Raw genomic sequence first — 27,810 nt, 5'->3', positions numbered from 1 at the left:
ATCAGTATTGTGTTCTTTTAGAACATCAACAACTTCCAAAATATTAGAGCTTATTTCTTTTTGGACTTTGAGCTCTTCATAGATGAGATCATTTGTCGTGAGCCGAGCAGTCTTATAGTTTCTTGGTTGTGTTGGTTTTGATGTTGATGGCTCAAGATTTGTTGATGCATTCCTGACGTCATTGGTTTCGGTTCCGCATCATGAATATTACCATTATCACAAGTATCATCACCTTCATGTAAATATTCCATTAGATCCTCTAATGAATTTTGATCATCTCCATTCTCTTCGGCTACGTCAGTTTTTCTTTTTTCTCAGGGGGAGGCAAACCGAAGGGCGAGCCAAAACCTTCCACAGCTTCGTTAACACCTATAAGTTGTAATATAGCTTCTTCCACGTCTGTGTACTTGACTGTTTTATTAGGGACACCTCCGGTTGCTCTTTGGTTCGCTTTATTTTCCGTCGCCTTTTTCCTCACATATCTTTTCTGGTCATTCCAAACCTTATGAAGCATTTTTTAATAAATTTGGTTCTATAATAATAGAAGAACAGGTTACCTTTTTCCACTCAGTTTTTGACTTTATTGGAGGCCCTGCACTGTTGAGATCATTTGCCGTTGTCGTCCAGAACTCTGAAATTTTATCTTTATTTTCCTTTGAATAGCCTCTGGCGATATCGGGGTGTAATTGCATTTTATTCAAAAGCAACTCGCATCGCCTTCTATTTGTTGTTTTACTCCTTGAAAATAAAAAAGTTGGAGTTATTTTCGATTATTTTGTTGTTATTTATAAAAATTACTTACATTTTTCGCAAAAGTTGTCCTTTTCCGCCGCCAAATTTTGAGTGAAAGAAAGAGTTGTCAAAGACTTGAAGTTCCACCCGAAAAAAAGTTCACAATAGGGGGAAATTTTTCGAAGTGGAAAATTTTCCGTCCGAAACTCACAATAAGGGAAATGTGAAATGTCATTTTTTTCGGACGGAATCCAGAAAAAGTGAAACTCGCAATAGGGGTGATTGAAAAATTTCATGTAATCTTACAATGCATTTCTAGTGGTTTAAGACTAAATGATGAAAAATTTAAAACCTATTGTCAAGATACTGCATTTCAATTTGTGAGACTTTACTATTGCCTCCCACCTATAGGCCAACTAAGCGAGGAAGCTTTGGAGTCAAGAAACCGAGATTTTAAAGTCTTCCGAGAACAGTTCAGTCGAAAAACTTCTAGAAAAGACACCCTCACCGATATTTTCAATAGAATGCTCATTTCATCTGACCCAGTCATAACAAGTTTGAGAAATGAAGTCATCAATTTGAATAAAAAAAGTTTTCATCCTCATGCTCAAAATATATTTGAAATACAAGAAATCTTGTATTATATTAAAATGATATGTCCCGCAGAGTAGGTTTATTAAAATCACTTCTATTCACAGGATTTTGATTGAATTTGGAAGGGTCGCAGACAAGTTACTAAAATTCTTCAAAAAAGTGATCATACATAGGTTAGAAAAAAATTATTTTTTAAACAAGTAGAATTCGCCAATTAAAACTTTTTAAATAAGCGATTCCAGGTTAATTTATACAATATTCCCGAAATTTAAAACTGTACCAGAGGTTTCAATAAACTACTACCTTTGTCATAAAAACACAAACAGCCATCATAATAGCATTTTTACCTTAAAAAATAATTGATATCATAAAATGGTCATTTCTGCCCCACTGTGCGACGGCGCGGAGGGCGGCTGCGTAGCGACAAGAAGTTTTTTTAAGAAACCGAAAAAGAAAATTCCAAAACTCTTTGATGATGCGGTTAAAAAAAATAAATGAAACAAAGAAAATAAAGAAAACTACTCACAAAAGAAAATGTTCTCTTAATACCGGACACGTTTATATACGTATTGTGACGAATTTACCATCGACTACTGCTTTGGCGGAAAATACTACAAAAGCTTCGTCACTGTTGAAATTGTTTTCATCTGCACCGCCCGCCAGGTAATCCGTCCGTGAGGAACTCGACAAACACTAATGCTGGGCAGCGCACCGTAATGTTTAGAATTTGCACCTGTGCACTATTAAATTAATAATGAATTAATCGAATTAATTAGCTGTAGGGAGTTTTGTTGACTATTTAATGGTTATGTGCGAAAATAAATGAAGGAAACAAAAATGATATTTGACATTCGGTACCACTCGGTACCACCTGGCTCAATTGTGTTCCACAATCCACACACTGGAACTAAAAAGTCGACTGAGGGGTCAAATGAAACCGTTCAGAAGATCCGGTAACCTGTCAAAAATCTCTTATAAAGAAATTCATTTCAGGCGAATTACATTAGGAAATTTAGATCTGGACGAACTAAGGAGTATGGCACATGGGAATGGGAATTTAATGCGGAATACGAAGAAACGATTATCTAGTCGATTTATTGTGACCTGCGAAAAAGTAATTCGTTGATAGCTGGTCAGAAATGGCGGGAAATGGAAAACTTCCAGGAGCTCGACAGTGGAGAGTGGAAAACACCGAAAATCATAGGAAGACGGTGGATGCCCCATAAAAGAACACTGCATCTTTGAGTAAGACACAGTTGATTTGGCTACTTCTAAAATTCCGATGCTGATGTAGCAGCTAACTATTATGCCTGTCTTCAGATGCCTCCAGTTGTCGTTGACAATTGGTTCTACCTTCTTGACTTTTATTTTCGAGCTTCAGGAATTGGCCAAGACGGGAGAAAATTCGACACCGTGTGTGTTCGCAATTTCCACCCGCTCGCATTTCGGAGTTGCGACCAATTATTGACGCTGCACCAAGTCTAGAAAAATACGAATATATTCGAATCAATTTGACAAATTATTTTGCGGATAGCCAACAAAAGCGCCTTCGTCGTGTACTTCATGACATGCCTCTAGGTGTCAAGAAACCTAGTCAACTTTATTATGAGATGGTTCAGGCTGCAAAAGGAAGTCTCAGTGAAGAGGTTCTCATTGATTTGTGGGCTTCACGTTTACCTCCATCCGTACAAACCGTGTCTAGCTATTACGGTAAAAGGTTCTCCCTGTGAGAAAACGAAAATCGCTGATACCGTTTTGGAGAGTGTTGAATTACGCCAAGTAAACGCCGTAGCTTGTCAAAATCCCACAACAGTGAAAATCGACCATCAGAGACAGCCTGATACTTCTTCTTCACCTGAGGTAGCTCATCTTATTTCAGAATTTTCGAGATTACTAGCCAATCGAAACCAACAACGTCCGTCTCGACAACCACGCAATCAAACACCATCAAATCAAGTCAGGCCTGGAACATCCAGCCTGCGCAGATGGAATGCCTCAGTTGAACAGTTTGATGATTGTTTTTTTCATCTTCAATCTTCAACACAGTCATGTCGGCAGTGACTAGATTTTTCGAAAGCAACAAAATCTTCAGCCTTAATCAACCGATTTTGCATACGTGAACAAACAACCAATAAGCCTTTCCTTGTCGACACTGGTGCTGAAGTCTCCTGTTTACCACCATCGCCATCATTCAAAAATCTCCCTCCAACTTCATTGCAACTTTTCGCCGTCAACGGTTCTCCCATTAAAGTATATGGAGAAGTTACACATGAGCTCAATCAGCTCAAACGCTTCAACGCTTGGTTCATGAAGTTTTACGAGAACTTGAATACTTATTTTTTTACATGGATGATATCTGTGTCGCTTCAACCAACCTCGAAGATCACCACCAACGCCTGTTTGAAGTTTTCAAAAGGCTCTCGAACCACAATTTGGCCATAAATATTGCAAAATGTGTTTTTGGACAGGCAGAGTTGGAGTTTCTTGGTCATCTTATCACTCAACATGGAATAACTCCGCTTCCATCTCGAATTGAAGCAATTCAACAGATCAAGCGCCCAGAGAACGTAAAACAGCTCAAGGTTTTATCGCAACTATTAATTTTTACCGAAAATTCTTACCCCACGCTGTTAGTACTCAAAACCCTTTGTTGGCAATGACTCCTGGTAATAAAAAGAACGACAAAACTCCTCTGATTTGGACCGATTCAACTATTAGAGCTTTTGATGATTGTCGCCATCTTCTAGCTCAAGCAGTTCAATTGTCACATCCCGTACCATATAACTGTGCAATTGCCTTAATCACTGGTTGGATCGCTCGTTTCGGAACTCCTTCGCAAATCACATCTGATCAGGGAAGACAATTCACTTCATCTATTTTTCCGGATTGTGCAAATGTTTAGGAACGAACCACACGATGACGACCTCCTACCACCCACAATCAAGAGGTATTGTAGAGCGATTTCACCGAACTTTAAAAGCGGCCATAAACTGTGGCGATTATACAAGTTGGGCTAAGCGTCTCCCTCTCATCCTTTTGGGCCTTTGATCAACCATTAAAGAAGACTTAAGAGCAACGCCAGCAGAGATGGTATATGGGACAGTACTTCGTCTTCCAGCGACTTACTAGCACCTGCTCGCGATAATCGATCTCAAACCGATTTTATAAAAGATCTTCGGAAAATGATGCAAAATTGCAGAACTCAACCATGGCACTCTTAGCAGGTTCATTCGTGCATAAAGATCTTCAAACATCAACACACGCATTTATCCGAAATGATTCAGTGAAAGCTTCAATAATTCCACCATACGAGGGACCTTTCAAAATAATTGATCGATGTGGTAAATATTTCACTATGGGTATCCGAGGACGCATCTTAAAAATTTCAATTGACAGATTAAAGCCAGCCACCGTTGTTAACTCTCAGCGAAACTTTGCTTTCACACACACAATCACGGTTTCGACAAGTTGTTCGATGAGCTTCCAAAACTTGCCGAAACATAATGGCGAGTTCAGACCCCTTCCCAACTATTCTTATTTTTCGAGAAAGTTCAAAGCAAAACAAAAATCGAGAAGAAGTTAAACTAGGCATTTTCCTATTACTATTAATATTACGCGCGAGATTCAAGGTGTGAGTTTTGTACCAAATATGAAATTACTTACTTACTTACTTAAGGTGGTGGTACCGTCCTGTGTGAACTAGGGCCTCACCCAACAAGCTTTTCCATCTAGTTCGGTCCCTGTTAGATGTCTTCAGTTTCGCGCTCCAAGTTGAGTGAGGTCACGTTCCACTTATACCCGCCACCTGATCCGCGGTCTTCCTTTACATGACACAGCCATCTTAGTCTTTGGACTTATACCCTTCTTCGTTATATTTTCTCCTCCACTCCCCTTCGATGCATACGGGACCGTAGATCACACGAAAAACTTTTCTCTTGAAGCGACCCAAGGTGCTTTCATCCGCTTTTGTCATAGTCCATGCTTCTGCACCGTATAGCAGGACGGGGATGATAATGTTCTTATATAGTAACACTTTGGTCCTCAAGAAAGACTTTACCTCTCAATTGCTTTCTCAGTCCAAAGAAACAGCGGTTAGCAAGAGTAATTCTGCGTTTGATCTCAGGGCTGGTGTTGTTTTCTGCGTTTACAGCGGAGCCTAGGTAGACGAAGTCTTTGACTTTTTTGCCGCCTCTGCCTCAATACTCACAAAAGCCATATTGACATCGTGCTGAGTTCTTCCTATTATTTCAATGTCATCAGCATATGCTAGTAATTGGACAGACTTTTGAAAGCCTCTAGTGTTGACGTGTGAGCTTTGCACTATTCTTTCAAGCACGATGTTAAAAAAAATCACATGACATGACGCATCACCTTGTCTAAAACCATTTTTGACATCGAAAGGCTCTGTTAAGTTGTTTCCCCCCTTTATGGAGCAGCGCGAATTCTCCATGGTCATCTTGCACAAACGGGCAAGTTTTGCAGGGATGCCAAAACTAGACATGGCTGTCATATGCGGCCTTGAAATCGATGAAAAGATGGTGGGTGTCGATTTGGTGTTCTTGGGTTTTTTTCCAGGATCTGCCGTAATGTGAATATTTGATCAACTGTGGACTTTCCTGGTCTAAAACTATACTGATAAGGACCTATCAGGTTGTTGACGATGGGCTTTAGACGTTCACATATTACGGAAGAGCAGATTTTGTAGGCGATGTTGAGTAGACTGATTTCTCTATAGTTGGTGCAGTTTAGAGAGTCTCCTTTTTACAGGATCGGGCAAACAATACTAAGGTTCCATTTATCGGGCATGCTTTCTTCCGGCCATATCTTACAGATAAGTTGATGCATGCTCCTAACCGAATTATCTCCAGCTGCTTTAAAGAGCTCGGCATTCAAGCCATCTACTCCAACGGCTTGATTAGACTTCAGCTTAGATATGGCAATCTTTCTTTCATCTAAGTCGGGAGGACGGGATTGTTGGCTTTCGTCGTCTATGTTGAATGGATCATCTTGCCTGACAGCGGAATTAGGTTCGTTGTCGCCGTTATACAGTCTGCAGAAGTGGTCCTTCCATATCCTCAGCATTGAATGCGGTTCCACTATGATGTTTAAACTTTCGTCTTTGCAGCCTTTGGCTCTAGGTTTATGTACCAGTGAATTTCGTCACCTGTTCACAAAACTTTCAAATTTGATTCCTGCTCTTATACCTCTCAACATCTTCGACCGCACGCTTCTCATGCCCTCTCTTTTTTCTTCTGAGAAGTCGGCGTTCCTCTCGCCTCTTCTGCTCATAGAGCTCACGAGCAGCTCTCGTCCTTTTATGCAGCACTACTTTGCATGCCTGTTGTTTGGCTGCATTTACCTGCCGACATTCCTCATCAAACCAGGGGTTTTTTGATGGCGGCTGCTTGAAACCCAACACATCAGAGGCGGCTTCTCTGATTGCATCTTGGCACTGTTGCTACTTGTTTTCGATACATTGTGTTGGCGGCAGAGAACTTCGAGAAATGTTACTTGTAACTCGGTCAGAGAAGGATTTGGCGATCTTTTGCGATTGCAGCCGTTCGACGTTGTACCTTCTCCCAGCACCTTCTGTTTTGCCTTCGGTCTGGAAATCCGAAGTGCTACCATGGCTACCACGAGGTTGTGGTCCGAGACGATGTTAGCTCCTCGGAAGGTTCGTACATTCACGATGCTGGAACCTTGTCTGGCGTCGATAGCAATATGGTTAACCTGGTTGACGGTAGATTGATCTGGAGAAGTCCAAGTACCTTTGTGGATGTTGAGGTGTGGAAAACGCGTACTGGCTACCATGACGTTTCACCCCGCAGCAAAATCTATGAGCCTGAATCCGTTGTCGAAAGTATTGTCGTGCAGGCTGTTATTCCCGATTATTCCACCAAAGATATCTTCCCTTCATAGCTTGGCATTAAAATTGCCCAGGACAATTTTAATATCGTAGCTAGTTCACTGCTTTTTGTCTAGGAGCTCGAAGAACATATCTTTGGTGTTGTCGTTTTTCTCTTCTGTGGCGCATATCAGGCTAATGTTGCCGAATTAAGCCTTGATCCGTTTGGTCATGAGGTGCTCATTGATGCACCTATAGCTCAAGACTTCTTGCCTAAGTCTGGCTCCAATGACGAAACTGCATCCAAATTAGCGCTGTTGGTTTTCGTGGTAGCAGTCACCATAGTAAATATCGCAGTTTTTCATCCTCTTTTTGCCGGCCCATCCCATCGTATTTTCTGGCTGGCGGTGATGTCTGCTTTATAGCAGTCTAGGGCCTCCGCTTATTCCTCGGCCGCATGTAGTCTGTTAAGAGACCTAACATTCCTCGTGCATATCCGAATTTCATTGTCCTTAATTCGTTTGCGTAGGTTGTCAACAGTAAATTCGTCCGTATCCGAGGCTTATTGGTTCTTCGCAACTATGAGGCTTTTACGTGGCCAAGAAGTCACCCCAACGACACAACCCCGAACCTGGAGGGCCAGATCCTTAGTATAACTCCAAGGATGGGGAGCCGGATGAAAAAAAATACTACTTGGAGAATATGTGGTTTCAACAAGACGGTGCAACATGCCACACAACTCGAGCGAATATGGCTTAGTTGCAAAAAACATTTTCTGGTCACGTGGTTTTTCGTCGTGGCGATATAAACTTACCACCAAGATCATGCGATTCGACACAGCTTGACTTTTTTTTGTGAAGCTACGTGAAAGACCGTGTTTATGGAGATAAACCTGTATTTCAATAAATTTTTTTAAAAGTCCTTTCTGCGACCTTCGATGTTATTATCTGTAAAAGAAAATGTATTTGAAGCTCATATCTGTACTATTTCTTGAGATGTGGACATCGAAAAAAGCTTCTCTAACGTAAGTATACATCGCACACATCTCTCTAAAAATCCTTAGATTCTAGGAACGTTAAAAAGTCGGACCGGACCGATTGCAACAACAACGTAATTTTTAAACATTGATGTCTAAGCGTGATTTCTCCTCGAGAAGTTTTAAATGCTGCTCTATTCAACTTCAACCCTCACCATCAAAGTTATGAAGTTCTAAATTTACAACGATTGAGCTTCAAAAACAACCTTCATACAATTGAAAACATCCTATTTTAAAAACTTAATAACTGCCTTACATAAAAAAAATATATTTCAATACGCATTAGAAATAAGAAAGATATATTTTATACATTGACTTTATATTATTTATTATCATCTGATGTTTTCCCTAAACAATTGAACTTATATTTCTACAAAACTTAAACTAAAATAAAACTAATTTTGTTGCGGTTGCTGCTGCGACTGTTGCTGCTCCGGATTATCATCAGGTCCGGCAAGAAGCCAAAATGTTTCCATTTCTCCTTTGCCCTATAAAAATACAAAACCAATAAACATCATTAACGTTGATATCGCTCTTAAAGTTCAACAATATTATCTTACCTTGACTTTAACGTATCCGCGGGACTCCACAACATATCCATGTGGCCGAATTTTGCTGGCCGTATAGTTGGAAACTTGAATTTTATAGGGCTCGCCACTGCTTTCCATCCGAGATGCTGTATTTACTGCATCCCCAAACAGACAATATCTCGGAACCTTAAGTCCAACCACACCAGCTACAACTGGACCCGAATGGATTCCTTTATACATTTTCAAGAAATGAAAATTTCAAATTATTTGATAATTTACTTTAAATTTGTATCTCCACAGACAACAAAAAGATAAAAATATATTTACCAGTTTTTATGGCAACCTCCGGCAAACCCAAACCTTTTATTTTCTTCGTAACCCTCAAAGCTAAATCTGCGGCATGTTGGGCATGCAAAGGATTTATATCTGGAGCTCCACTCACTGCCATATAAACCTTTGAATATATAGAACAGCACATTCGCACAAATAAAATACAAAATAAAAATAAAAATGTCCCCCGAAATTAAATCATTAGCAATAAAAAATATATCCCATGCCATGTCCCAGTCCCGTTCCATATAAAGCAAATGGCTTACCATTCCAACTGTTTCCACTTTGTAGACCAGTGGTGAAATTATTTCCTCATCAAATGCAGAGAAGACCGTATTCAGGGTATTTACAGCGGACATTGCATCTTGGATTTTATTGGAATTCGAATAGACGTTCTGAAATGGCAATTGGTAAAATGGTGTAATGGAAATTATTGTGCGATTAATCGATTTCGTATTTGTTCTTTATCTATCAATTCTCGTTAAACTCAAATGGATTTCATTCGAATTGGCCGTGGAATAAGTATTAAAAGAGACCCAGACGACCTTTAAAGCGGCCCATAGAAACCACACTTGTGTGCACATCGGTGTGCTGACACCCGGTGTGGCATTCCTCCACACACAAGACACCAAATCATACACACATTACTTGTGAAAGAGATATAAAAGAGGAAAAGATCAGAATGAATGACTTTGAAGCTTGAAGCTTTTATGGCAAAACTTACGACGCACTGTGGGGAAGCTCCATAGAGAGCCATGATAAAAAGTCCACATTTTTATTCGAAAGCAACGGGAAAATCATATTGTTTTTTCAATTAATACGGTATTTTTGATAGGACATAGAAGAATTGTTTGGTAAGTCACCTATGCTAAGTTAATTTCACTGTCAAAGTTGAGGAAGTTAGTGCCAAGAAAGCAAGTTATACAAGAAAATTCAACCCTTAAATGCACCTTGTACCAAAAATGATACCATAACTTTAAGTCGCTCTAAAAGTGTTTTTGTTTAAATCGACAACAAACGAAATTTTTTATAAAAGAGAACAAATATTTCTTACTTACTTAAGGTGGCGCTACAGTCCGGGGTGGACCTGGGCCTCAACCAACAAGCGTCTCCAGCCAGCTCAGTCCCTAGCTAGCTGTCTCCAGTTTCGCACACCAAGTTGGTTTAGGTCATCTCCCACTTGAGTCGCGGTCTTTTTCTACTGCGCCGTCCCTCGGGATTGGATTCGAAGACCTTCCGGGCTGGAGCGTTGATGTCCATCCGCTCTACATGACCTAGCCATCTAAGCCGTTGGACTTTAATTCTGCTAACTAGGTCAGTGTCGCTGTACAGCCCGTACAGTTCGCCGTTATATCTTCTCCTCCATTCTCCATCTATGCGTACGGGACCAAAAATTACCCGAAGAATTTTTCTCTCGAAGCAGCCTAAGACGCTCTCATCTTTCTTTGACAGGGTCCAGGCCTCAGCGCCATAAATGAGAACCGGGATGATAAGTTTCTTATAGATGGTGATTTTACATGCTCGAGAGAGGACTTTACTTCTCAATTGCCTTCTAAGTCCAAAGAAGCAGCGATTTGCAAGAGTTATTTTTCGTTTAATTTCAGCGCTGGTGTCGTTGCCTTAACTACCTCATAGTTATAGTTGTCCATGGTGACGTTTTGTCCAAGACGTCGTCGTTCAGTGTCCTTTTTTGATGACAGCAGATACTTGGTCTTGCCCTCATTGACCACTAAACCCATCTTCTTCGCTTCCGTCGCAATGCTCAAAAACGCTCCACTGACATCACGCTTTGATCTTCCAATTGTGGCAATATCATCTGCTTATCCGAGTAATTGGATGGACCTTTGGAAGATTGTGCCTCTAGTGTTGACGGTTGAGTTTTGCACAATTCTTTCCAGAACGATGTTGAAGAAGTCGCATGACAGTGCATCGCCTTGTCTAAAACCTTTTTTTGACCTCAAATGCATCGGTAAGATCTTTTCCGACTTTGATAGAGCAGCGTGCATTCTCCATCGTCATTCTGCACAAACGGATAAGTTTGACAGGGATGCCAAAACTAGACATTGCTCGGTAGAGCTGTTCCCTATAGATACTGTCATACGCGGCTTTAAAATCGATAAAGAGAAGGTGGGTATCGATTTGAAGCTCCTGGGTTTTTTCCAAGATCTGCCGTAGTGTGAATATTTGGTCGATAGTGGACTTTCCTGGTCTGAAGCCACACTGATAAGGACCAATCAGGTTGTTGACGAATGGATTCAGACGTTCACGTAATATGGCAGAGAGGATCTTATAGGCAATGTTAAGGAGACTGATGCCTCTGTAGTTGGCGCAGTTTAGAGGGTCTCCTTTCTTATGTATCGGGCACACTATGCTGAGATTCCACTCATCGGGCATGCTTTCTTCCGACCATATTTTGCAGATGAGTTGGTGCATGCTCCGTACCAAGTCATCGCCTGCTGCTTTGAATAGTTCGGCAGCTATGCCGTTAGCTTCAGCAGCTTTGTTTGACTTGAGTTTAGATATAGCTATCTTCACTTCGTCAAAGTCGGTTAGGCGGAATTGTTGATCTGTGTCGCATAGGTTGAGTGGTTCTATCTCCCTTACAGCTGAATGCGGTTCGTTATCGCCGTTATGTAATTTGGAGAAGTGGTCTTTCCATATTCTCAGCATTGACTGCGGTTCTACTACGATGTTCCCTGAACGTCTTTACAGACTTCGGTTCGAGGCTGGTATCCTAGGGAATTTTTTTTTACCTTTTGGTAAAATGTACGAACCTCATTCCTGTTGTGACATCCCTCTATCGCATCAATCACGCGTTTCTCATGCTATCTTTTTTTTTCATCTAAGAAGCCTGTGTTTCTCTCTCCTCTTCTGCTCGTGGTCTCGCGAGCAGCTCTAGTCCTTTTGTGCAGGGCTGTTTTGTATGCCTGCTGTTTCGCTTCGTGCGCTTGCCGTCATTCGTCGTCAAACCAGGTGTTTCGCAGCAGTTCAGAGGCAGCATCTGTGATGGTTGCAAGGCAATGTTGCCACTGGTTTTCAATGCTTAACGCAGGTAGCATAGGACTCCTTAAGAGGTTATTAGAGACTCGATCGGAAAAGGACATGGCAGTCTCTTGCGATTGTAGCCGTCTAACGTCGAATCTACTCACAGTACTTCCTTGTTTTTGGCTTAGATCGGGATATCCGCAGCCGTGATTGATCAGGAGATTTCCATGTCTCCTTGTGGATATTGAGATTTGTGAGAAGCCTGAATCAGTTGTGGGAGATGGTGTCGTGCAGGCTGTATCTCCCGATTATGCCAACAAAGATGTCTTCTCTTCCTAGCTTGGCATTAAAATCTCCTAAGACAATTTTAATGTCATAGCCAGGGCACTGCTCATGTGTCTTGTCTAAGAGCTCGAAGAATATGTCATTGGTGTCTTCATCTTTCTCCGCTGTTGGGACATGCATATTAGGCTTATGTTGGTGAATTTAGTCTTGATGCGGATTGTCGTGATGCGCTCGCTCACACTGTTGAAACTCAAGAATTTTTGCCTGAGTCTAGTTCCAACAACAAATCCACACCCAAATAGACGCTGTCTTTGTTCTCGGTAGCAGTCGCCGTAGTAGATGTCGCAGTCTTTTAGTTTGCGTTTGCCCAGTCCATCCCACCGCACTTCTTGGATGGCTGTTATATCTGCCTTGCAGCAGTTTAGGGCTTCCGCTAATTGTTCGGCTGCGCCTGGTCTGTTAAGGGACCTAACATTCCACGTACATATCTTCGGATATGTTCGTTGTCCTTATTTCGTTTGCGTGTGTTGTTAACAGTGAATCCGTCCGTATCCGAGGCTTGTTGGTGCTTGATGTTTTTACGTGGCCAGGAAGTCACCCCGACGGCACAACCCCCAACCTGGAGGGCCAGACCCTTAGTATAACTCCAAGGAAGGGGAGCCGGATAAACTGCTCCTTACAGGCCTGGGCTCCGAATATGTCGAAGAAGCCCTATAAGGTGTTCACTAAGTAGTTCAACCTTACTGGAACTGTAGACGCCACCGTTGATTCTGTCTCGAGAATTCGTCCGCTGCCACTTGGATAAGGAGAGGTGTCTTAGTGGAAACACCTCTCCCACCCTCTTTCGTTTGCTGCCCCCAACAACTTTCCACTTTGGTTGGAACCCAATCTCCAGTTAAGGTACTGGGCACCCGATGTTCACCGCGGGGAGGTGAGAGTAGGAGTTGATAGACAGAGGTGGATTTTGAGAAAAACCTGTGGACGCTTGTGTCCTCTTGAATGCACATGTCTACCATTTGAACATCTATATATCGTCAATTAATTGGCGAAATTAGAAAATGGGTATTTGTCAGAGGATGACGATGACGAAGGTGAAGATGATCTTGGAGAGTTGTTGACTCGTACGCAGCTGGAGTTGCAAATGAAAGTGACCATGAACTTGAATGTGCAAATGAGGAGGCTGTCCCTGAAAACCAAGAGCATATTGTTCCGTTGGTTCAAGATGCTGCTCTGCCGCCGCCAGTAATAAACAATGAATCAGGTCCAAATAGCTCTCGTCGATCTGTGCCTAAGTCCATTGACATTCAAATGCTTATTTGGAAAAAAAAATCGCTTGCGTATGATGGAAATAACAAATTTCACGGTTGCAACGACTTCCCATCACAAATAATGGAACTCGAAATTCCGTTTCATTTTTTTCCTTATTTTTTTTACGTCTGATTTTATCGATGAAATAGCCACAGAAACAAATAGATTTTCAGTTCAGAAGCAACCTGATCGTCCTGATTGCGTGTCAGCTTGTGAATTGCGCAAGTACATGGGGATTTTGATTTTCATGTCAGTCTATCATTATTCAAGTTTTCGTTCATATTGGAGTAATAAACATTGATTTCAGGGCATAAAACACAGGCCCGTAAACTACTCCAATCATGACAGGCTCCATAAGCTTCGTCCAGTGATAGACCACCTCAACGAAAGGTATGGTAGTGTACCCATGGATCAGCGACTCTATTGAAGAGCAAATGTGTGCAACAAAAATGGGTCATTTCATGAAACAATATTTGCCCTTGCAACCGCATAAATGGGGATTCAAACTTTATATGCTGTGTTCATTGACGGGATATGCCTATAAGTTCATCATCTATTCTGGAAAAGACAATGATCTAATGTTGGAAAATGAGATGGATGTTGGAGCGGTCGGAAATGTTGTGATAAAACTTTCTAGGGCAATAGAAAGAAGAGTCAATCACTTTGTTTATTTTGACAATTTTTAGAGCTCCCTGCCACTTATGTAATACATATACAATATATATACAAACTGGCCAAGGAAGGAATTTTATGTCTTGGGACTGTGCAAAGAAACCGCCTGGGAAAAAATTGTAAGCTGCCGACGAAGCAAGAAGTTATGGCAAAATCATTGTCAAGAGGATCGTACGAAGAATTCGTCACAAGTTACGAAGGTATCGAGATGTCTACCGTGAGCTGGAAGGATAACAAACAAGTGACTTTTTTGTCAACGTATATTCGTGCAGATCGTGTTTTAACCATAGAAAGGTACGACAAGACTAAAAAGAGAAGAAAAAATATATCTTGTCCAAAAATCGTCAAAGAATGCAACGCCCATATGGGTGGGGTGGATTTGATGGATTCGTACTTGGGACGGTACCGTATCCGCATGAAAAGTAGAAAATGGTACTTGAGACTTTTCTGTCAAATCCTGGACAGCAAGTTTTGTCTAAGAAAGGGAAAGGACCGAAAGAAATTTTGAATCTTGTCGATTTTAGAGGCGAACTTGCTGATACGCTTTGTAAATATAAGGCACACAATCAGCAACAAGAGGTCGGTCCAGCAGCAGCAGTAGTTTTTCGGAGGAACCAGCCCCAAAGCGAAGGAATGTGTTGCAAGTTGTGCCGTCAACGGATGTGATACATGATGGAACTGATCACAAGCAAACACGACAGAGCAACCGTATGCGATGTATGATGCCAGGATGTAAGCTTTTGAGTAGCATTATGAGTAAACCGAAGGAAAATGGCTCGATGAAAATATTTCTTTTAAAATGTATCGTCAGTCTGTTGGACATAGACGTCCTTTACTTAATTTTTGAAGAAAGCAGAGAGCAAACAAAACGGAAACGCACTGCAAGCTTTAGAAGAACAGTCTCTACTAATGATTAAACATCTTACCAAAATTATCTTCAAAACTCGACAAATATAGACAGAAATCAAATGGAAAAGACGAATTTACAGTAAAACAGAATAAACTACGAATTCAGAGAGAACAGGCTTAATAGTCGATAAACCTAAGCCTGGTTACGGTAACACAAATGTATCGATGAAGCTTTAATTGTAAAGTTTTATATCATGTTTGTCAAGTGGTTTTAGGATCAACCCACTCAAATTTCAACCGTTTTGTGAGGAAACTGCAATATATTTTGTGTCATTATACCCTTGGTATTATATGAGCACAGGTAAGGTAAGGTAAGGCTTACGTGGCTGTGGATTTAGAATCCACACACTTAGGCCAAAAGAAAAGGCCCATTGGGATACCACATGAATCTAGAGAATTACTTTTTACTAGTCGAATCATTTCGAGCTTTTTATAAAGCGAAGGAGATATTTGATATCCTTCTTAGCTATTTCACTAGGATTATCAAATGAGTAGTCTCCCAGATGAAGTTTGCGTCTTTGTGAAAGAGCAGGCAAGTGCAGAGAAGGTGAGAGATTGTTTCTTCTTCGTCCATACAGCTCCTGCAGAAGTCATTTGAGGCTACACCAAGTCGTATTGCGTGTCTGCCTATAAGACAATGTCCCGTAAGGACACCTATTAGGGAGCTAATATGAAGTCTGCTTTGAGATAACAAGTCTTTAGAGCGCTTTAGGTCCAGTGAATATGAGTTTTGTGGTTGCTCATGTTTTTAAATTGTGCCACCTAGAGTTTGCTATCGCAAAAGCTGTTTCTTTTAGCAGAAGTTCACATGTAGCTTTCGATATACCTTTCTCATCCCTTTCAGGTGAAATAAGCATGACGGTTCCATTTTTAGCGAGTTCATCGGCTCTACAATTTCCCTTGGGCCGGCACCCAACAGAGGTGAATGTTAAATTGGTGCTCCATCTCCTTAAGAGACGATCGACAATCGAGGGCCGTTTGAGATTTGGTTGAGATACCGTCAAGAGATCGCTAAAATTTCCGCTTGGAACCAACTCCCTCATTCGTCTTGGATCCATCTGTAAAAAATGAATACTTTTGTCATCCAGGAGTGTTTTGTCTTTTCATTCATCTCTGGATGGAATGGATAGTTTTTTTCAAAATAGGGGTTTAGGAATAGTGTAGTCTTTGTACTTTGGTATAGAACTAAAGAGGTTTAAAATAATGGAGTGCCCCAAATTGTTGTTGGTCCATTGAGATGAGGCGTCGAGTCTTATCACTTGTTTACTGAAGATGTCGAGGGGTGTCAGATGGAGGAGAGTGTCTAACGCTGCTGAGGGTGTGGTTCTCAATGCCCCGCTTATGCAGAGACATGCAGTGCGTTGGACTGTGCGAAGTTTGTCTTAGTATGTGACTTTATCCAGTGCAGTCCACCATACTGCAACCCCGCACATAAGTTTGGTTGGATGACCGATGTGTATAGCCAGTAGGTTATGCGAGGTTTAAAACCCCATTTACTTCCTACAGCTTTCTTGCAAAGGAAAAGAGCTGCTGTAGCTTTTTTAACTCTTTCCTGTATATTAGATTTCCAACTTAATTTTTTGTCCAATATCAGACCATCTTGTATTTCCGTGTGAAAAGGACGAGGTCTGTTTTTTGAGGAGTAATACTAAGTCCGCAGTGATTAGCCCATTTAGTGAGCATATTGAGTGCATTTTGGAGGATTCTCTCAGTGTATTAGGATGTTCCCCTGTGACGGCGATAGCAACATCATCGGCATATGCAACCACTCTGTAGCCTTCGCTCTCAAGGGATATTAGTAGTTCGTTAACCACTATGTTTCACAGGAGAGGGGACAGAACACCACCATGCGGAGTGCCTCTACTCACAGACCTTTTTCTGCAAAAATCCCCCAACTTAGAGTTGATGATCTTGCTCACAGATTGAGTAGTCGACGTGATAGCGGATGTGTCAACGTTGTTGAAAGCGCCCCCAAGGCTACCATAGTATATTCCTTTTGCTCTAGGGAGTATTCGATAGTTATTACCAGACAGTGCAGGGCTGTTTCTACCGATTTCCCATTGCAGTAAGCATGCTGAGACATTGATAGTCTTTTATTAATGCTATTACGTACATGGATATCAATCAATCGTTCTAGAGTTTTGAGAATGAATGATGATAGGCTAATAGGTCTTAGGTCTTTAGGGTTGACATGCAAGCATTTACCCGTCTTGGGAATGAAAACTACCTTTACTTCTCTCCATCGCTGTGGTATAGACAAGATCTAGACAACTTTTAAAGATCATCTCAATGATGGACAAAGTTATATCAATGGTAAGTTGTAGCTTAGCGGGTACGATTTGATCCGGACTTTTTATAAGGTTTGAAACTATTCAGAGCCTATGTCAATTTTTCTTTTGTAACCATACCTTGAGGAAAAGTTAAGTTAATACCCGACCCAGGACTGTTCGTTGTATTAACGGATTGGGAGCTATCCGGGAAGTGGGTGTCTGATAGCAGGTTTAGCGTTTCTTCGCAAGAGTTAGTCCATGTACCATCTGAGTTTTAAATACAACTAGGCATGGTTGGATTTGTCGAGAGAATCTTCCTTATCCTTGATGCCTGCGAAGATCCTTCTATGGAGTTACAGAGAGATCTCCATGAGGATGTTTGGGTATTCTCAATTCTAGTTTATACTTTTGATGGATTCTTTACAGGAGTCGAAATCTTGGCCTTCTACAAACTACCAATCTTGCACCACTGCGCGACGCGCCGCACTCAATAACGGTTCAAATGCAACTGAATAGTAAATATTTCGGCTTTCAATGTTCGTTTTATTTATGAGGTGAGAAGCAAATTTTGACTATTATTTTTGTAACGATAAAGGTTTTAATACTTAAGTTTTTTGTGCCACGAAAACTTACCATAACTTCCACGAATATAACAGAAACCTCCTCAAAACTTTGACAAGATGCCATTGGATCAATACCACGTCTCATACGCTCGGCAACAGGTCGAGGTATCATCGAATAGAGAAGTTCATCGCCTTGTCGTTTCCAAGAATCAGCTAATTCAAGTGATTTTTCCAACTCATCCGAACGTTGTTCTTCTTTTTCAAACATTATTTCCAGCTTCGAACAATGCTGCCAACCGGCCATTACTAATTCCCTGCTCAAGCCATGTGGATTCAAATCATTGAGATACAAACCAACACCATGCAGTTCATCAAGATTTTCAATGCTACACATAAGAAAAAAGATATGTCAGGTTCAAAACTCCCTTGGACTTATTTAACTTACAGTGGACTGCAAAGGTAAATCAGCGAGTCCATATCCGTGATATAGAACATCTGTCCCTTCAACAATATACCCCTTGTGCCTTGTGAAGCTTTTCGGTCACCTGATGCCTCATCTTCATCGTCATCATCCTCCTCGGCACCTCTCATGTAGTTGTAAGCTTGAAGGGATAGTTCGTCATACATGTCAGATTCGGCATTCAAAACAGCTGCTTGGAGATCCGCAGTCTTGCTCTTTCCCGTTCGAATTAACATCAACTCAAACAGCACCGTTTTCATCTGGCGGATAACCTGCCACTCGAAGGGTGTTCCCTTGGGTCGACGACAGGTGAAGTGTTCGGTTATTTTGGAACCAATGAAGCTTTTTGGAGGTTTTCCCGGGTTATGAAGAATCCACATTTCAATTACTTTTTCACCTGCGTGTGTTATCTCCATTTGGGGATTGAGAACCAATGTAAAGGGAAAAAGTTCGAGAAAGATGTTCAAATCAACATGTGGCAAGCATAATTGGGACGGATGTGCCATAACATTTACCCTTGTTGCCATCTAATTTTAATAACACAATAAAGTCAAAACTTATTTTTCTAAGCTCCGCAAGCAAAACTAGAACTTACATAATCAGCATTATCAAAATCGATTCTGTATTTGACAATAACTGTCTTTGGAGTATCGGTGAGTTTTATTGGGCCAGCTGTTCCACCAGTGATGTCATTTTGACTCTCTGTTACGTAAGCCTTTATCCTCAATCCATAGAATTCCTCGGCAACTTCTGTCATTTGTCCAATGAGATATTTTGATAAACCGGTCCTGGAACTTCGATATACAATCATGGCTCCTTTCTCGTCCATATGGGTCAGCTGCATAGAAGGACTCTTCATTTTTGGGTAAGTGAATCGCATTTGCAAGTGAATGTTGTCGATGGATTGCAAGAAATCGCAGAAGAATCGACCTGTTGCACGAATCATTTTGTCATATCTGGAAGAAAAGGCATTTTAAGAGGTTAATTGGTATCCTAGCTTAATGGGAAGTTTATTGTATTTACCCAAAATTGCTGAAAAATCTTACAAAGCATCTTCCATAGAAATTCATGCATGAGTCAAAAGATTCACCTGTACAGGCCGATAGGGCTGAAGCAAGATCTGGCATAAGATGGTCAGGATACAACTTTAATTAATGGGAAATAAAATGTTGAAAATTTGTAGTATTAACATTTCACATTTGTTTTTATAATTACCTGATGGGTTTTGAAAGAACTGTGTTTGCAATCAACAATTTGACATACTTGCTTCCAGATGTCTGGTCCATATTCAGCCTATAAAAATAAATACATTTAAATTTTGAAAAGTTTTACTACCAACAGTCAAAAAAAAGGCTTGAACTATATCAATTTTGAAGCTATTTAAAATTTTACTTGGAACGAATTTGTTTTGTGGTTACTCTTCTTTATAGCAAAAAATTAAGGTTGTACCCTTGGGAATATTCTTCTTATTTCATTCAAATATGTCCGGAACTAGTTCCTGGAACTATATCCGCGGAACTATTAAAGTTTTTCACATAGTTCCTTGGTCTAAACATGTCCGGAACTAGTTTCTGGAACTATATCCGCGGAACTATTTAAGTTTTTCACATAGTTCCTTGGCCTAAACATGTCCGGAACTAGTTCCTGTAACTATGTCCGCGGAACTATTTAAGTTTTCACATAGTTCCTTGGCCTAAACATGTCTGGAACTAGTTCCTGGAACTATGTCAGTGGAACGCTTAAAGTTTTTCAAATACTTCTATTGATATGAAGGAGCCCGCAGCGAACTTTAAAAATGATGGATATCATATCACGTGAATTGGAGTCATCAAAGTAGTTCGGTGTGTCAGAGTACATCAAGTTGCATTATTCACCATGAAATTGAGACTGTGTCGCAATAACTGTTAAGTCAGTCCAGTGTTTTTCTTTCAGTTTCAGTAAGAGAATGTTATGTAAGCTTGGCCATTCAAGTGAGTTCATGTCAAAGGAAAAATTAAACGAACATCAATGGAAAAGATCCAACCATTCCTTAGCCCAGAAGATTTTTTTGTTTATAAAGGCTTTCGATAAAATGTTGGGTAATCTATTAATAGAAAGATTTAGATTCAATCCTATGAAAGAAAAATGTAGCTCGAGGGACATCAGAAAATCCTTCTGTAAACCTGTTTCAATGTGCAGAGCATAGCTAGGCGTAAAGGGCTCTCAAAAAAATTGAGTGGGCGGTATTTTTTTATCATAGCAGTTTAAAAATGGTGAACATTTTGGTTAACCCTAAATATTTCACGAACCAATGACGCTAGAGACTTGTATTAAATTTAAAATTATACATTGTAACGTGGTACCAAACCAATTCATTTTTGGAAAAAAATCCAATAAACGGATTTTTTATAAATCAAAAAAACTGAAACAAAAATTTTTCATCTCAAAAATTTTGCGAATACAACATTATTTTATCTCCAAAACAATTTTGTACAACGAAAAATAACGTTTTTAGCATCTGGTAAAATTTTGATAAAAATCAAATTGATAGTTTTTTTTATAAAAAATAAAAACCTAAAAAAACCTCATACTCAATTAAATTTCGACTCAAATATCTATTCGTAAACTTGAGATTATGGCCTTCAACTTATTTTATCTTATAAGAAATACTGTTTTCAACATTGGTACAATCTTAAAAACCCTAATGGACAGTTTTTTTTACAAAAAAAAACTTAAAGGAAAAATTTAATAAAAGTTGGTAAAAATTGATTTTCTACTCAAATATCTTTTCAAAAATTTGAGATAATGGATTCCAACTAATTTTTACTTATAAAAAATATTGTTTTCAACATTCGTACACATTTTGATAAAAATCTAATTTACAGTTTTTTTACAAAAAATAAAAACCTAAACAATACTAATCCTTGGTAAAAATTTACACTCGACCCGAATTGCTTTTCAAAAATTCAAAATATTATCTTCAAACTTTTTCTTATTTCACAGAAAATATTGTTTTCGATATTCAGTAGTTTTTTTAATCCAACAGTACGTTTTTTCATCAAAAAAATAAAATCTACAAAAAATAGTACCCAAATTTTAAAAAAATTTGTTTTCGACTGTTTGTTATTTTTAGAATCTTTAAGAATAATTCAGATGTTCAAATGGTAGACATGTGCATTCAAGAGTACACAAACGTCCACAGGTTTTTCTTAAAACCCACCTCTGTCTATCAACTCCTACTCTCACGCCCCCGCGGTGAACATCGGGTGCCTACTAAATCAACTGGAGATTGGGTTCCAACCCCAGTGGAAAGTTGTTATGGGCAGCAAACGAGAGAGGGGGGAGAGGTGTTTCCACTAAGGCACCTCTCCAGGCGGCAGCGGACGAATTCTCGAGATAGAATCAACGGTGGCGTCTACAGTTCCAGTAAGGTCGAACTACTTAGTGAACACCTTATAGGGCTTCTTCGACATATTCGGAGCCCAGGCCTATAAGGAGCGGTTCATTCGGCTCCCCTTCCTTGGAGTTATACTAAGGATCTGGCCCTCCAGGTTGGGGGTTGTGCCGTCGGGGTGACTTCCTGGCCACGTAAAAACATCATAGTTTCGAAGCAACAACAAGCCTCGGATACGGACGGATTCACTGTTGACAACCCACGCAAACGAAATAAGGACAACGAACTTCGGATATGTACGTGGAATGTTAGGTCCCTTAACAGACCACGTGCAGCCGAACAATTAGCGGAAGCCCTAAACTGCTGCAAGGCAGATATTACAGCCATCCAAGAAGTGCGATGGGATGGACCAGCCAAACGCAAACTAAAAGACTGCAATATCTACTACGCGACTGCTACCGAGAACAAAGACAGCGTCTATTTGGTTGTGGATTTGTTGTTGGAACTAGGCTCAGGCAAAAAGTCTTGAGTTTCAACAGTGTGAGCGAGCGCATCACGACAATCCGCATCAAGGCTAAATTCGCTAACATAAGCCTAATATGCGCTCATGCCCCAACAGAGGAGAAAGATGAAGACACCAAAGACATATTCTTCGAGCTCTTGGACAAGACATATGAGCAGTGCCCTCGCTATGACATTAAAATTGTCTTAGGAGATTTTAATGCCAAGCTAGGAAGAGAAGACATCTTTGGTGGCATAATCGGGAGATACAGCCTGCACGACACCACCTCCGACAACGGATTCAGGCTGGTCGATTTTGCTGCGGGGCGAGACGTTCTGGTAGCTAGTACGCAGTTCACGCATCTCAATATCCACAAGGGGACATGGAAATCTCTTGATCAATCAACCGTCAACCAGATTGACCACATTGCGATCGACGCACGACACTTCTCCAGTATCCAGGATATCCGAACATTCCGAGAGGCCAACATTGACTCGGACCACTACCTCCTTGTAGCCAAGGTACGGCTACGGATATCATGATCTAAGCCAAAACAAGGAAGTACTGTGAGAAGATTCGACGTTAGACGGCTACAATCGCAAGAGACTGCCATGTCCTTTTCCGATCGAGTCTCTAATAACCTCCTAAGCAGTCCTATGCTTCCTGCAATAAGCATTGAAAACCAGTGGCAACATTGCCTTGCAGCCATCAGATATGCCGCCTCTGAAGTGCTAGGTTTCACACGGCCACCACAGCGAAACCCCTGGTTTGACGACGAATGCCGGCAAGCTTACGCAGCGAAACAAGAGGCATACAAGAGGCGCTGCACAAAAGGACTAGAGCTGCTCACGTGCTCTACGAGCAGAAGAGGAGAGAGGAACACTGGCTTCTTAGACGGAAAAAAAGACAGCATGAGAAGCGCGCAATCGAGGAGATAGAGGGATGTCACAACAGGAATGAGGTTCGTAAATTTTACCAAAAGGTAAAAAAAACCTCCCAAGGGTACCTGCCACGAACCGAAGCCTGTAAAGACGATCAGGGGAACATCGTAGTAGAACCGCAGTCGATGCTGAGAATATGGAAAGATCACTTCTCCAAATTATATAACGGCGATGACGAACCGAATCCCGCTGTAAGGGAGATAGAACCACTCAACCTCGGCGACGCAGATCATCAATTCCGGCTACCCAACCTTGACGAGGTGAAGATAGCTATATCTAAATTCAAGTCAAACAAAGCTGCTGGAGCTAACGGCATAGCTGCCGAACTATTCAAAGCAGCAGTCGATGACTTGGTACGGAGCATGCACCAACTCATCTGCAAAATATGGTCGGAAGAAAGCATGCCCGATGAGTGGAATCTCAGCATAGTGTGCCCGATACTTAAGAAAGGAGACCCTCTAAACTGCACCAACTACAGAGGCATCAGTCTCCTTAACATTGCGTATAAGATCTTCTCTGCCGTATTATGTCAACGTCTGAAGCCATTCGTCAACAACCTGATTGGTCCTTATCAGTGTGGCTTCAGACCAGGAAAGTCCACTATCGACCAAATATTCACACTACGGCAGATCTTGGAAAAAACCCAGGAGCTTAAAATCGATACCCACCATCTCTTTATCGATTTTAAAGCCGCGTATGACAGCATCCATAGGGAAGAGCTCTACCGAGCAATGTCTAGTTTTGGCATCCCTGTCAAACTTATCCGTTTGTGCAGAATGACGATGGAGAATGCACGCTGCTCTATCAAGGTCGGAAAAGATCTTACCGATGCATTTGATGTCAAAAAAGGTTTTAGACAAGGCGATGCACTGTCATGCGACTTCTTCAACATCGTTTTGGAAAGAATTGTGCAAAACTCAACCGTCAACACTAGAGGCACAATCTTCCAAAGATCCATCCAATTACTCGGATACGCAGATGATATTGACATAATTGGAAGATCAAAGCGTGATGTCAGTGGAGCGTTTTTGGGCATTGCGACGGAAGCGAAGAAGATGGGTTTAGTGGTCAATGAGGGCAAGACCAAGTATATGCTGTCATCAAAAAAGGACACTGAACGACGACGTATTGGACAAAACGTCAACATGGACAGCTATAACTTTGAGGTATTTAAGGACTTTGTCTACCTAGACACCGCTATTAATGCAGACAACAACACCAGCGCTGAAATCAAACGGAGAATAACTCTTGCAAATCGCTGCTTCTTTGGACTTAGAAGGCAATTGAGAAGTAAAGTCCTCTCTCGAGCATGTAAAATCACCATCTATAAGACACTCATCATCCCGGTTCTCATTTATGGCGCTGAGACCTGGACCCTGTCAAAGAAAGATGAGAGCGTCTAAGGATGCTTCGAGAGAAAAATTCTTCGGTGATTTTTGGTCCCGTACGCATAGATGGAGAATGGAGGAGAAGATATAACGACGAACTGTACCGGCTGCGACACTGACCTGGTTAGCAGAATTAAAGTCCAATGGCTTAGATGGCTAGGTCATGTAGAGCGGATGGACATCAACGCCCCAGTCCGGAAGGTCTTCGAATCCAATCCCGAGGGACGGCGCAGTAGAGGAAGACCGCGACTCAGGTGGCGCACCCAGGTGGGAGAGGACCTCAACCAACTTGGCGTGCGAAACTGGAGACAGCTATCTAGGGACCGAGCTGGCTGAAGACGCTTGTTGGTTGAGGCCCAGGTCCGCCCCGGACTGTAGCGCCACCTTAAGTAAGTAAGTAAGTAAGAATAATTCAACTGACAATTTTAACCCAACACGAAAACCTGCAAACTTTTAAGCAAGACAAATCGACAGACGGAATGGGAAGTTATCAGTGAGGGTCACATCCCAGCCTCTTTTTTTTACTTGCGACACATAGGAAGCATATGGCAAGTTTTGCATTCGTGCAAAGTGTCGAACTCGAGATTTTAATCAAACATGATATTACGATATTAGAGAAGTCGAAAAAAGTCGGTCCCGCGATTGCAACCGGTCTGTTTTGTCTATCTGTCCACGCTCCTACAGCCTTAACCATTGTATCGATTGAGTTCAAACTTGGAAGTTAAGGTTTTGAGCAGATTCACGTTAGGCGTTTTTTTTCATTTTTTTTTTAAGATCAAAACTAACAGTGGACCGCCATTTTTTTGGTCAAAAAACGAAAATTCGATTTTTTTCAAAAACAAACTGATAGATTTTCTCTAAAATCTTCTTTTAATAAGAAAAACATATTTTTGTATTGCTAGGGAAAGGTACCGCTCATAGAACCGTTATTTTGTTTCTTAATTTTTTCAGCAACTTATCAACCGATTTAAATATTTTTTTTAAATAAGCTCTTATATTGCCTTAACATTTTTTGGTTATCAAAAGTGCAATTTTTGTTTGTTTGGATTTTTAAAAAAATATTGATTTTTTTTTAAATTTCTGTATCTCAAAAACGGTTCAACATTTTTTTACTAAATTCAAATATAGACCGTATATTTACAATCACTAAACAACTGCATACTAAAAATATTTTTAGAACAATATTAATTTAATGTATACAAAATTAGTTTAAAAAAACCGCTCTAACGATTTTCAAAAAATAATAGTCCTTGCCATCGCCTATATAAAAAAATAAATACTTAGTACAAATTCAAGAAACGCGCAAGAGCCTGACTGTAAACAACACATGAATAGCAATTTCTTGTATCTGTTCGTATGCTTGTTTTTTTTTAAACTTTAACGAAAAAAAATAAACTGAACGTAATAACTCCATGTTTGCGCTGAAAACTAGAGAAGAAGGAATGTGATTGGATTGTAGTTAGTAACTTCTACCTTCCAATAACATTCCTTCATTATCGTCATTAATATGGCTCAGCACGCCAATGAACTATTCTTTATTCGTTTTAGACACTTGCCTAACTACACAACCAATAGGCGATCGCTTCACAATTTAAACATACATGTTCTGCCTCTTTCTTATCTTCAGATAATTTACTTTCCATCCTGGTTCTTCTAATATGAAATTAAAATAAAGCTATCCAAAGGAAAAAGCTTTGAACGAACTAATTCAATAGACAAACAATTGTTTTCGTAAAGTATGCTTACAAGTATTATTCATAACCGGGATGAGTTGTGTCTCGGGATGAATCGCGCGGTTATTTTGACAAGTCTAATGGCATTTATATCTTTGAAGACAAAGTTATTTAACAGGTATATTTTTAAATCTTGTACTTTAAACTGATGTGTATTATGACGTTGGAATAATTGAGTTCAAAACACGTTGTAAATTTGAATATTTAAAGTCTGATAATGGCAAGCGGTATAAAGGCATTTCCAAAGTTAAAACATCGAAAAAAAAATTAATAACAAGTACTCAAGTTAAATTTACAAAGATTTTCCTCTTCATTCCTTTAAATGACTTGAGTTTGAACCGTCCTAAAGCTATTAAAATCATACATTTTTGAAAGCGAAAATTTAAGAAAAAATGTACTCCAGTGCAATGAAGAAACTTGTCGTTTTACTTCGAATAGAATCATGTTCGGAACTAGTTCCGCGGAACTATTTGAGTTTTTTACATAGTTCCTTGGTCTAAACATGTCCGGAACTAGTTCCTGGAACTATGTCCGCGGAACTATTTAAGTTTTTCACATAGTTCCTTGGTGTAAACATGTCCGGAACTAGTTTCTGGAACTATGTACGCGGAACTATTTAAGGTTTTCACATGGTTTCTTATTTAAACATGTCCGGAACTAAAGTTAAAGTTTTTTAAATATTGTGGAAACGCTAAGTTATATATTTTGTCAAATTATTCTTTGTTAAATATTTAATTTTTTGTAAAGTTATATTTACTTTTAGTCATAGTTCTTTTAATTTTGTTTTTTATCTGTTAAAATAGTATTAGTTTGTGTTTTGAAACAAGTTCGTTTTCCTGTCTCTTGTAGTTGGAACTTCTGGCATATCTCATTTAAAATGTTAACCAAAAACCGGATTTAAATAGATTTTAAAATATTTATTACTACGAAGCATTGCGCTTTTGACATTTGGTAATAATAATAATATCCATCTAATAATACACTTCGTGCCACATGAATAGGGACATTTTTTTTTTGTTTTTTAGTAACTTCCCATAGGAAGTTATTGTAAAGGCTCCGATTTGTCAAATTGAAAATTTTGACATTTCTCGACGTTTCAAGGTCCCTAGAATCGAAACAAAAGATTATTAGAAAGATGTCTGTGCGTGCGTGTATACGTACGTTCGTACGCCCGTACGTTTTCGAGGTTTCTTTCGTCGTCCATAGCTCAAGAACCAGAAGAGATATCGATTTCAAATAAATTGTGTTATACAGATAATAAGGCAGAAAGATGCAAAAAGGGCTCTCAAGACAATTGCGTGGGTAGTTTTTTTTTACCATAGTAGTTTGAAAAGACAGGTGAAAATTTTGGTTA

At 40.2% G+C, this 27,810-nt stretch overlaps 2 protein-coding genes across 2 annotated transcripts in view; both read right to left on the bottom strand.

The window, feature by feature from the left end:
* Window positions 1–202: 202 nt before the first annotated feature.
* LOC129942647 (uncharacterized) lies at window positions 203–803 on the bottom strand. Its single transcript, XM_056051673.1, has 2 exons — window positions 558–803; window positions 203–502 (listed from the first exon to the last, which is right to left on the bottom strand). The coding sequence occupies exons 1-2, from the start codon at window positions 690–692 to the stop codon at window positions 293–295; spliced, it is 345 nt and encodes a 114-aa protein (XP_055907648.1). The 5' UTR covers window positions 693–803; the 3' UTR covers window positions 203–292.
* A 7,712-nt stretch (window positions 804–8,515) lies between these two features.
* LOC129941267 (soluble guanylate cyclase 89Db-like) overlaps window positions 8,516–27,810 on the bottom strand; it is a 31,545-nt gene continuing 12,250 nt past the window's right edge. Inside the window, exons 2-10 of the mRNA XM_056049853.1 lie at window positions 19,735–19,812; window positions 19,543–19,664; window positions 19,115–19,475; window positions 18,505–19,046; window positions 18,130–18,445; window positions 9,334–9,462; window positions 9,065–9,191; window positions 8,768–8,967; window positions 8,516–8,695 (exon numbers count right to left, since the gene is read on the bottom strand). Of these exons, the coding sequence (XP_055905828.1) occupies window positions 8,603–8,695; window positions 8,768–8,967; window positions 9,065–9,191; window positions 9,334–9,462; window positions 18,130–18,445; window positions 18,505–19,046; window positions 19,115–19,475; window positions 19,543–19,664; window positions 19,735–19,812 (1,968 nt within the window). The 3' untranslated portion in view covers window positions 8,516–8,602. The remainder of the gene's footprint in view (window positions 8,696–8,767; window positions 8,968–9,064; window positions 9,192–9,333; window positions 9,463–18,129; window positions 18,446–18,504; window positions 19,047–19,114; window positions 19,476–19,542; window positions 19,665–19,734; window positions 19,813–27,810) is intronic.

The sequence above is a fragment of the Eupeodes corollae genome, chromosome 1 (genome assembly GCF_945859685.1).
Source record: "Eupeodes corollae chromosome 1, idEupCoro1.1, whole genome shotgun sequence".
Taxonomy (NCBI): Eukaryota; Metazoa; Arthropoda; class Insecta; order Diptera; family Syrphidae; genus Eupeodes; species Eupeodes corollae.
The sequence above is the reverse complement of the archived record's forward strand: the minus strand, read 5'-3'. Positions and strand labels throughout refer to the sequence as shown.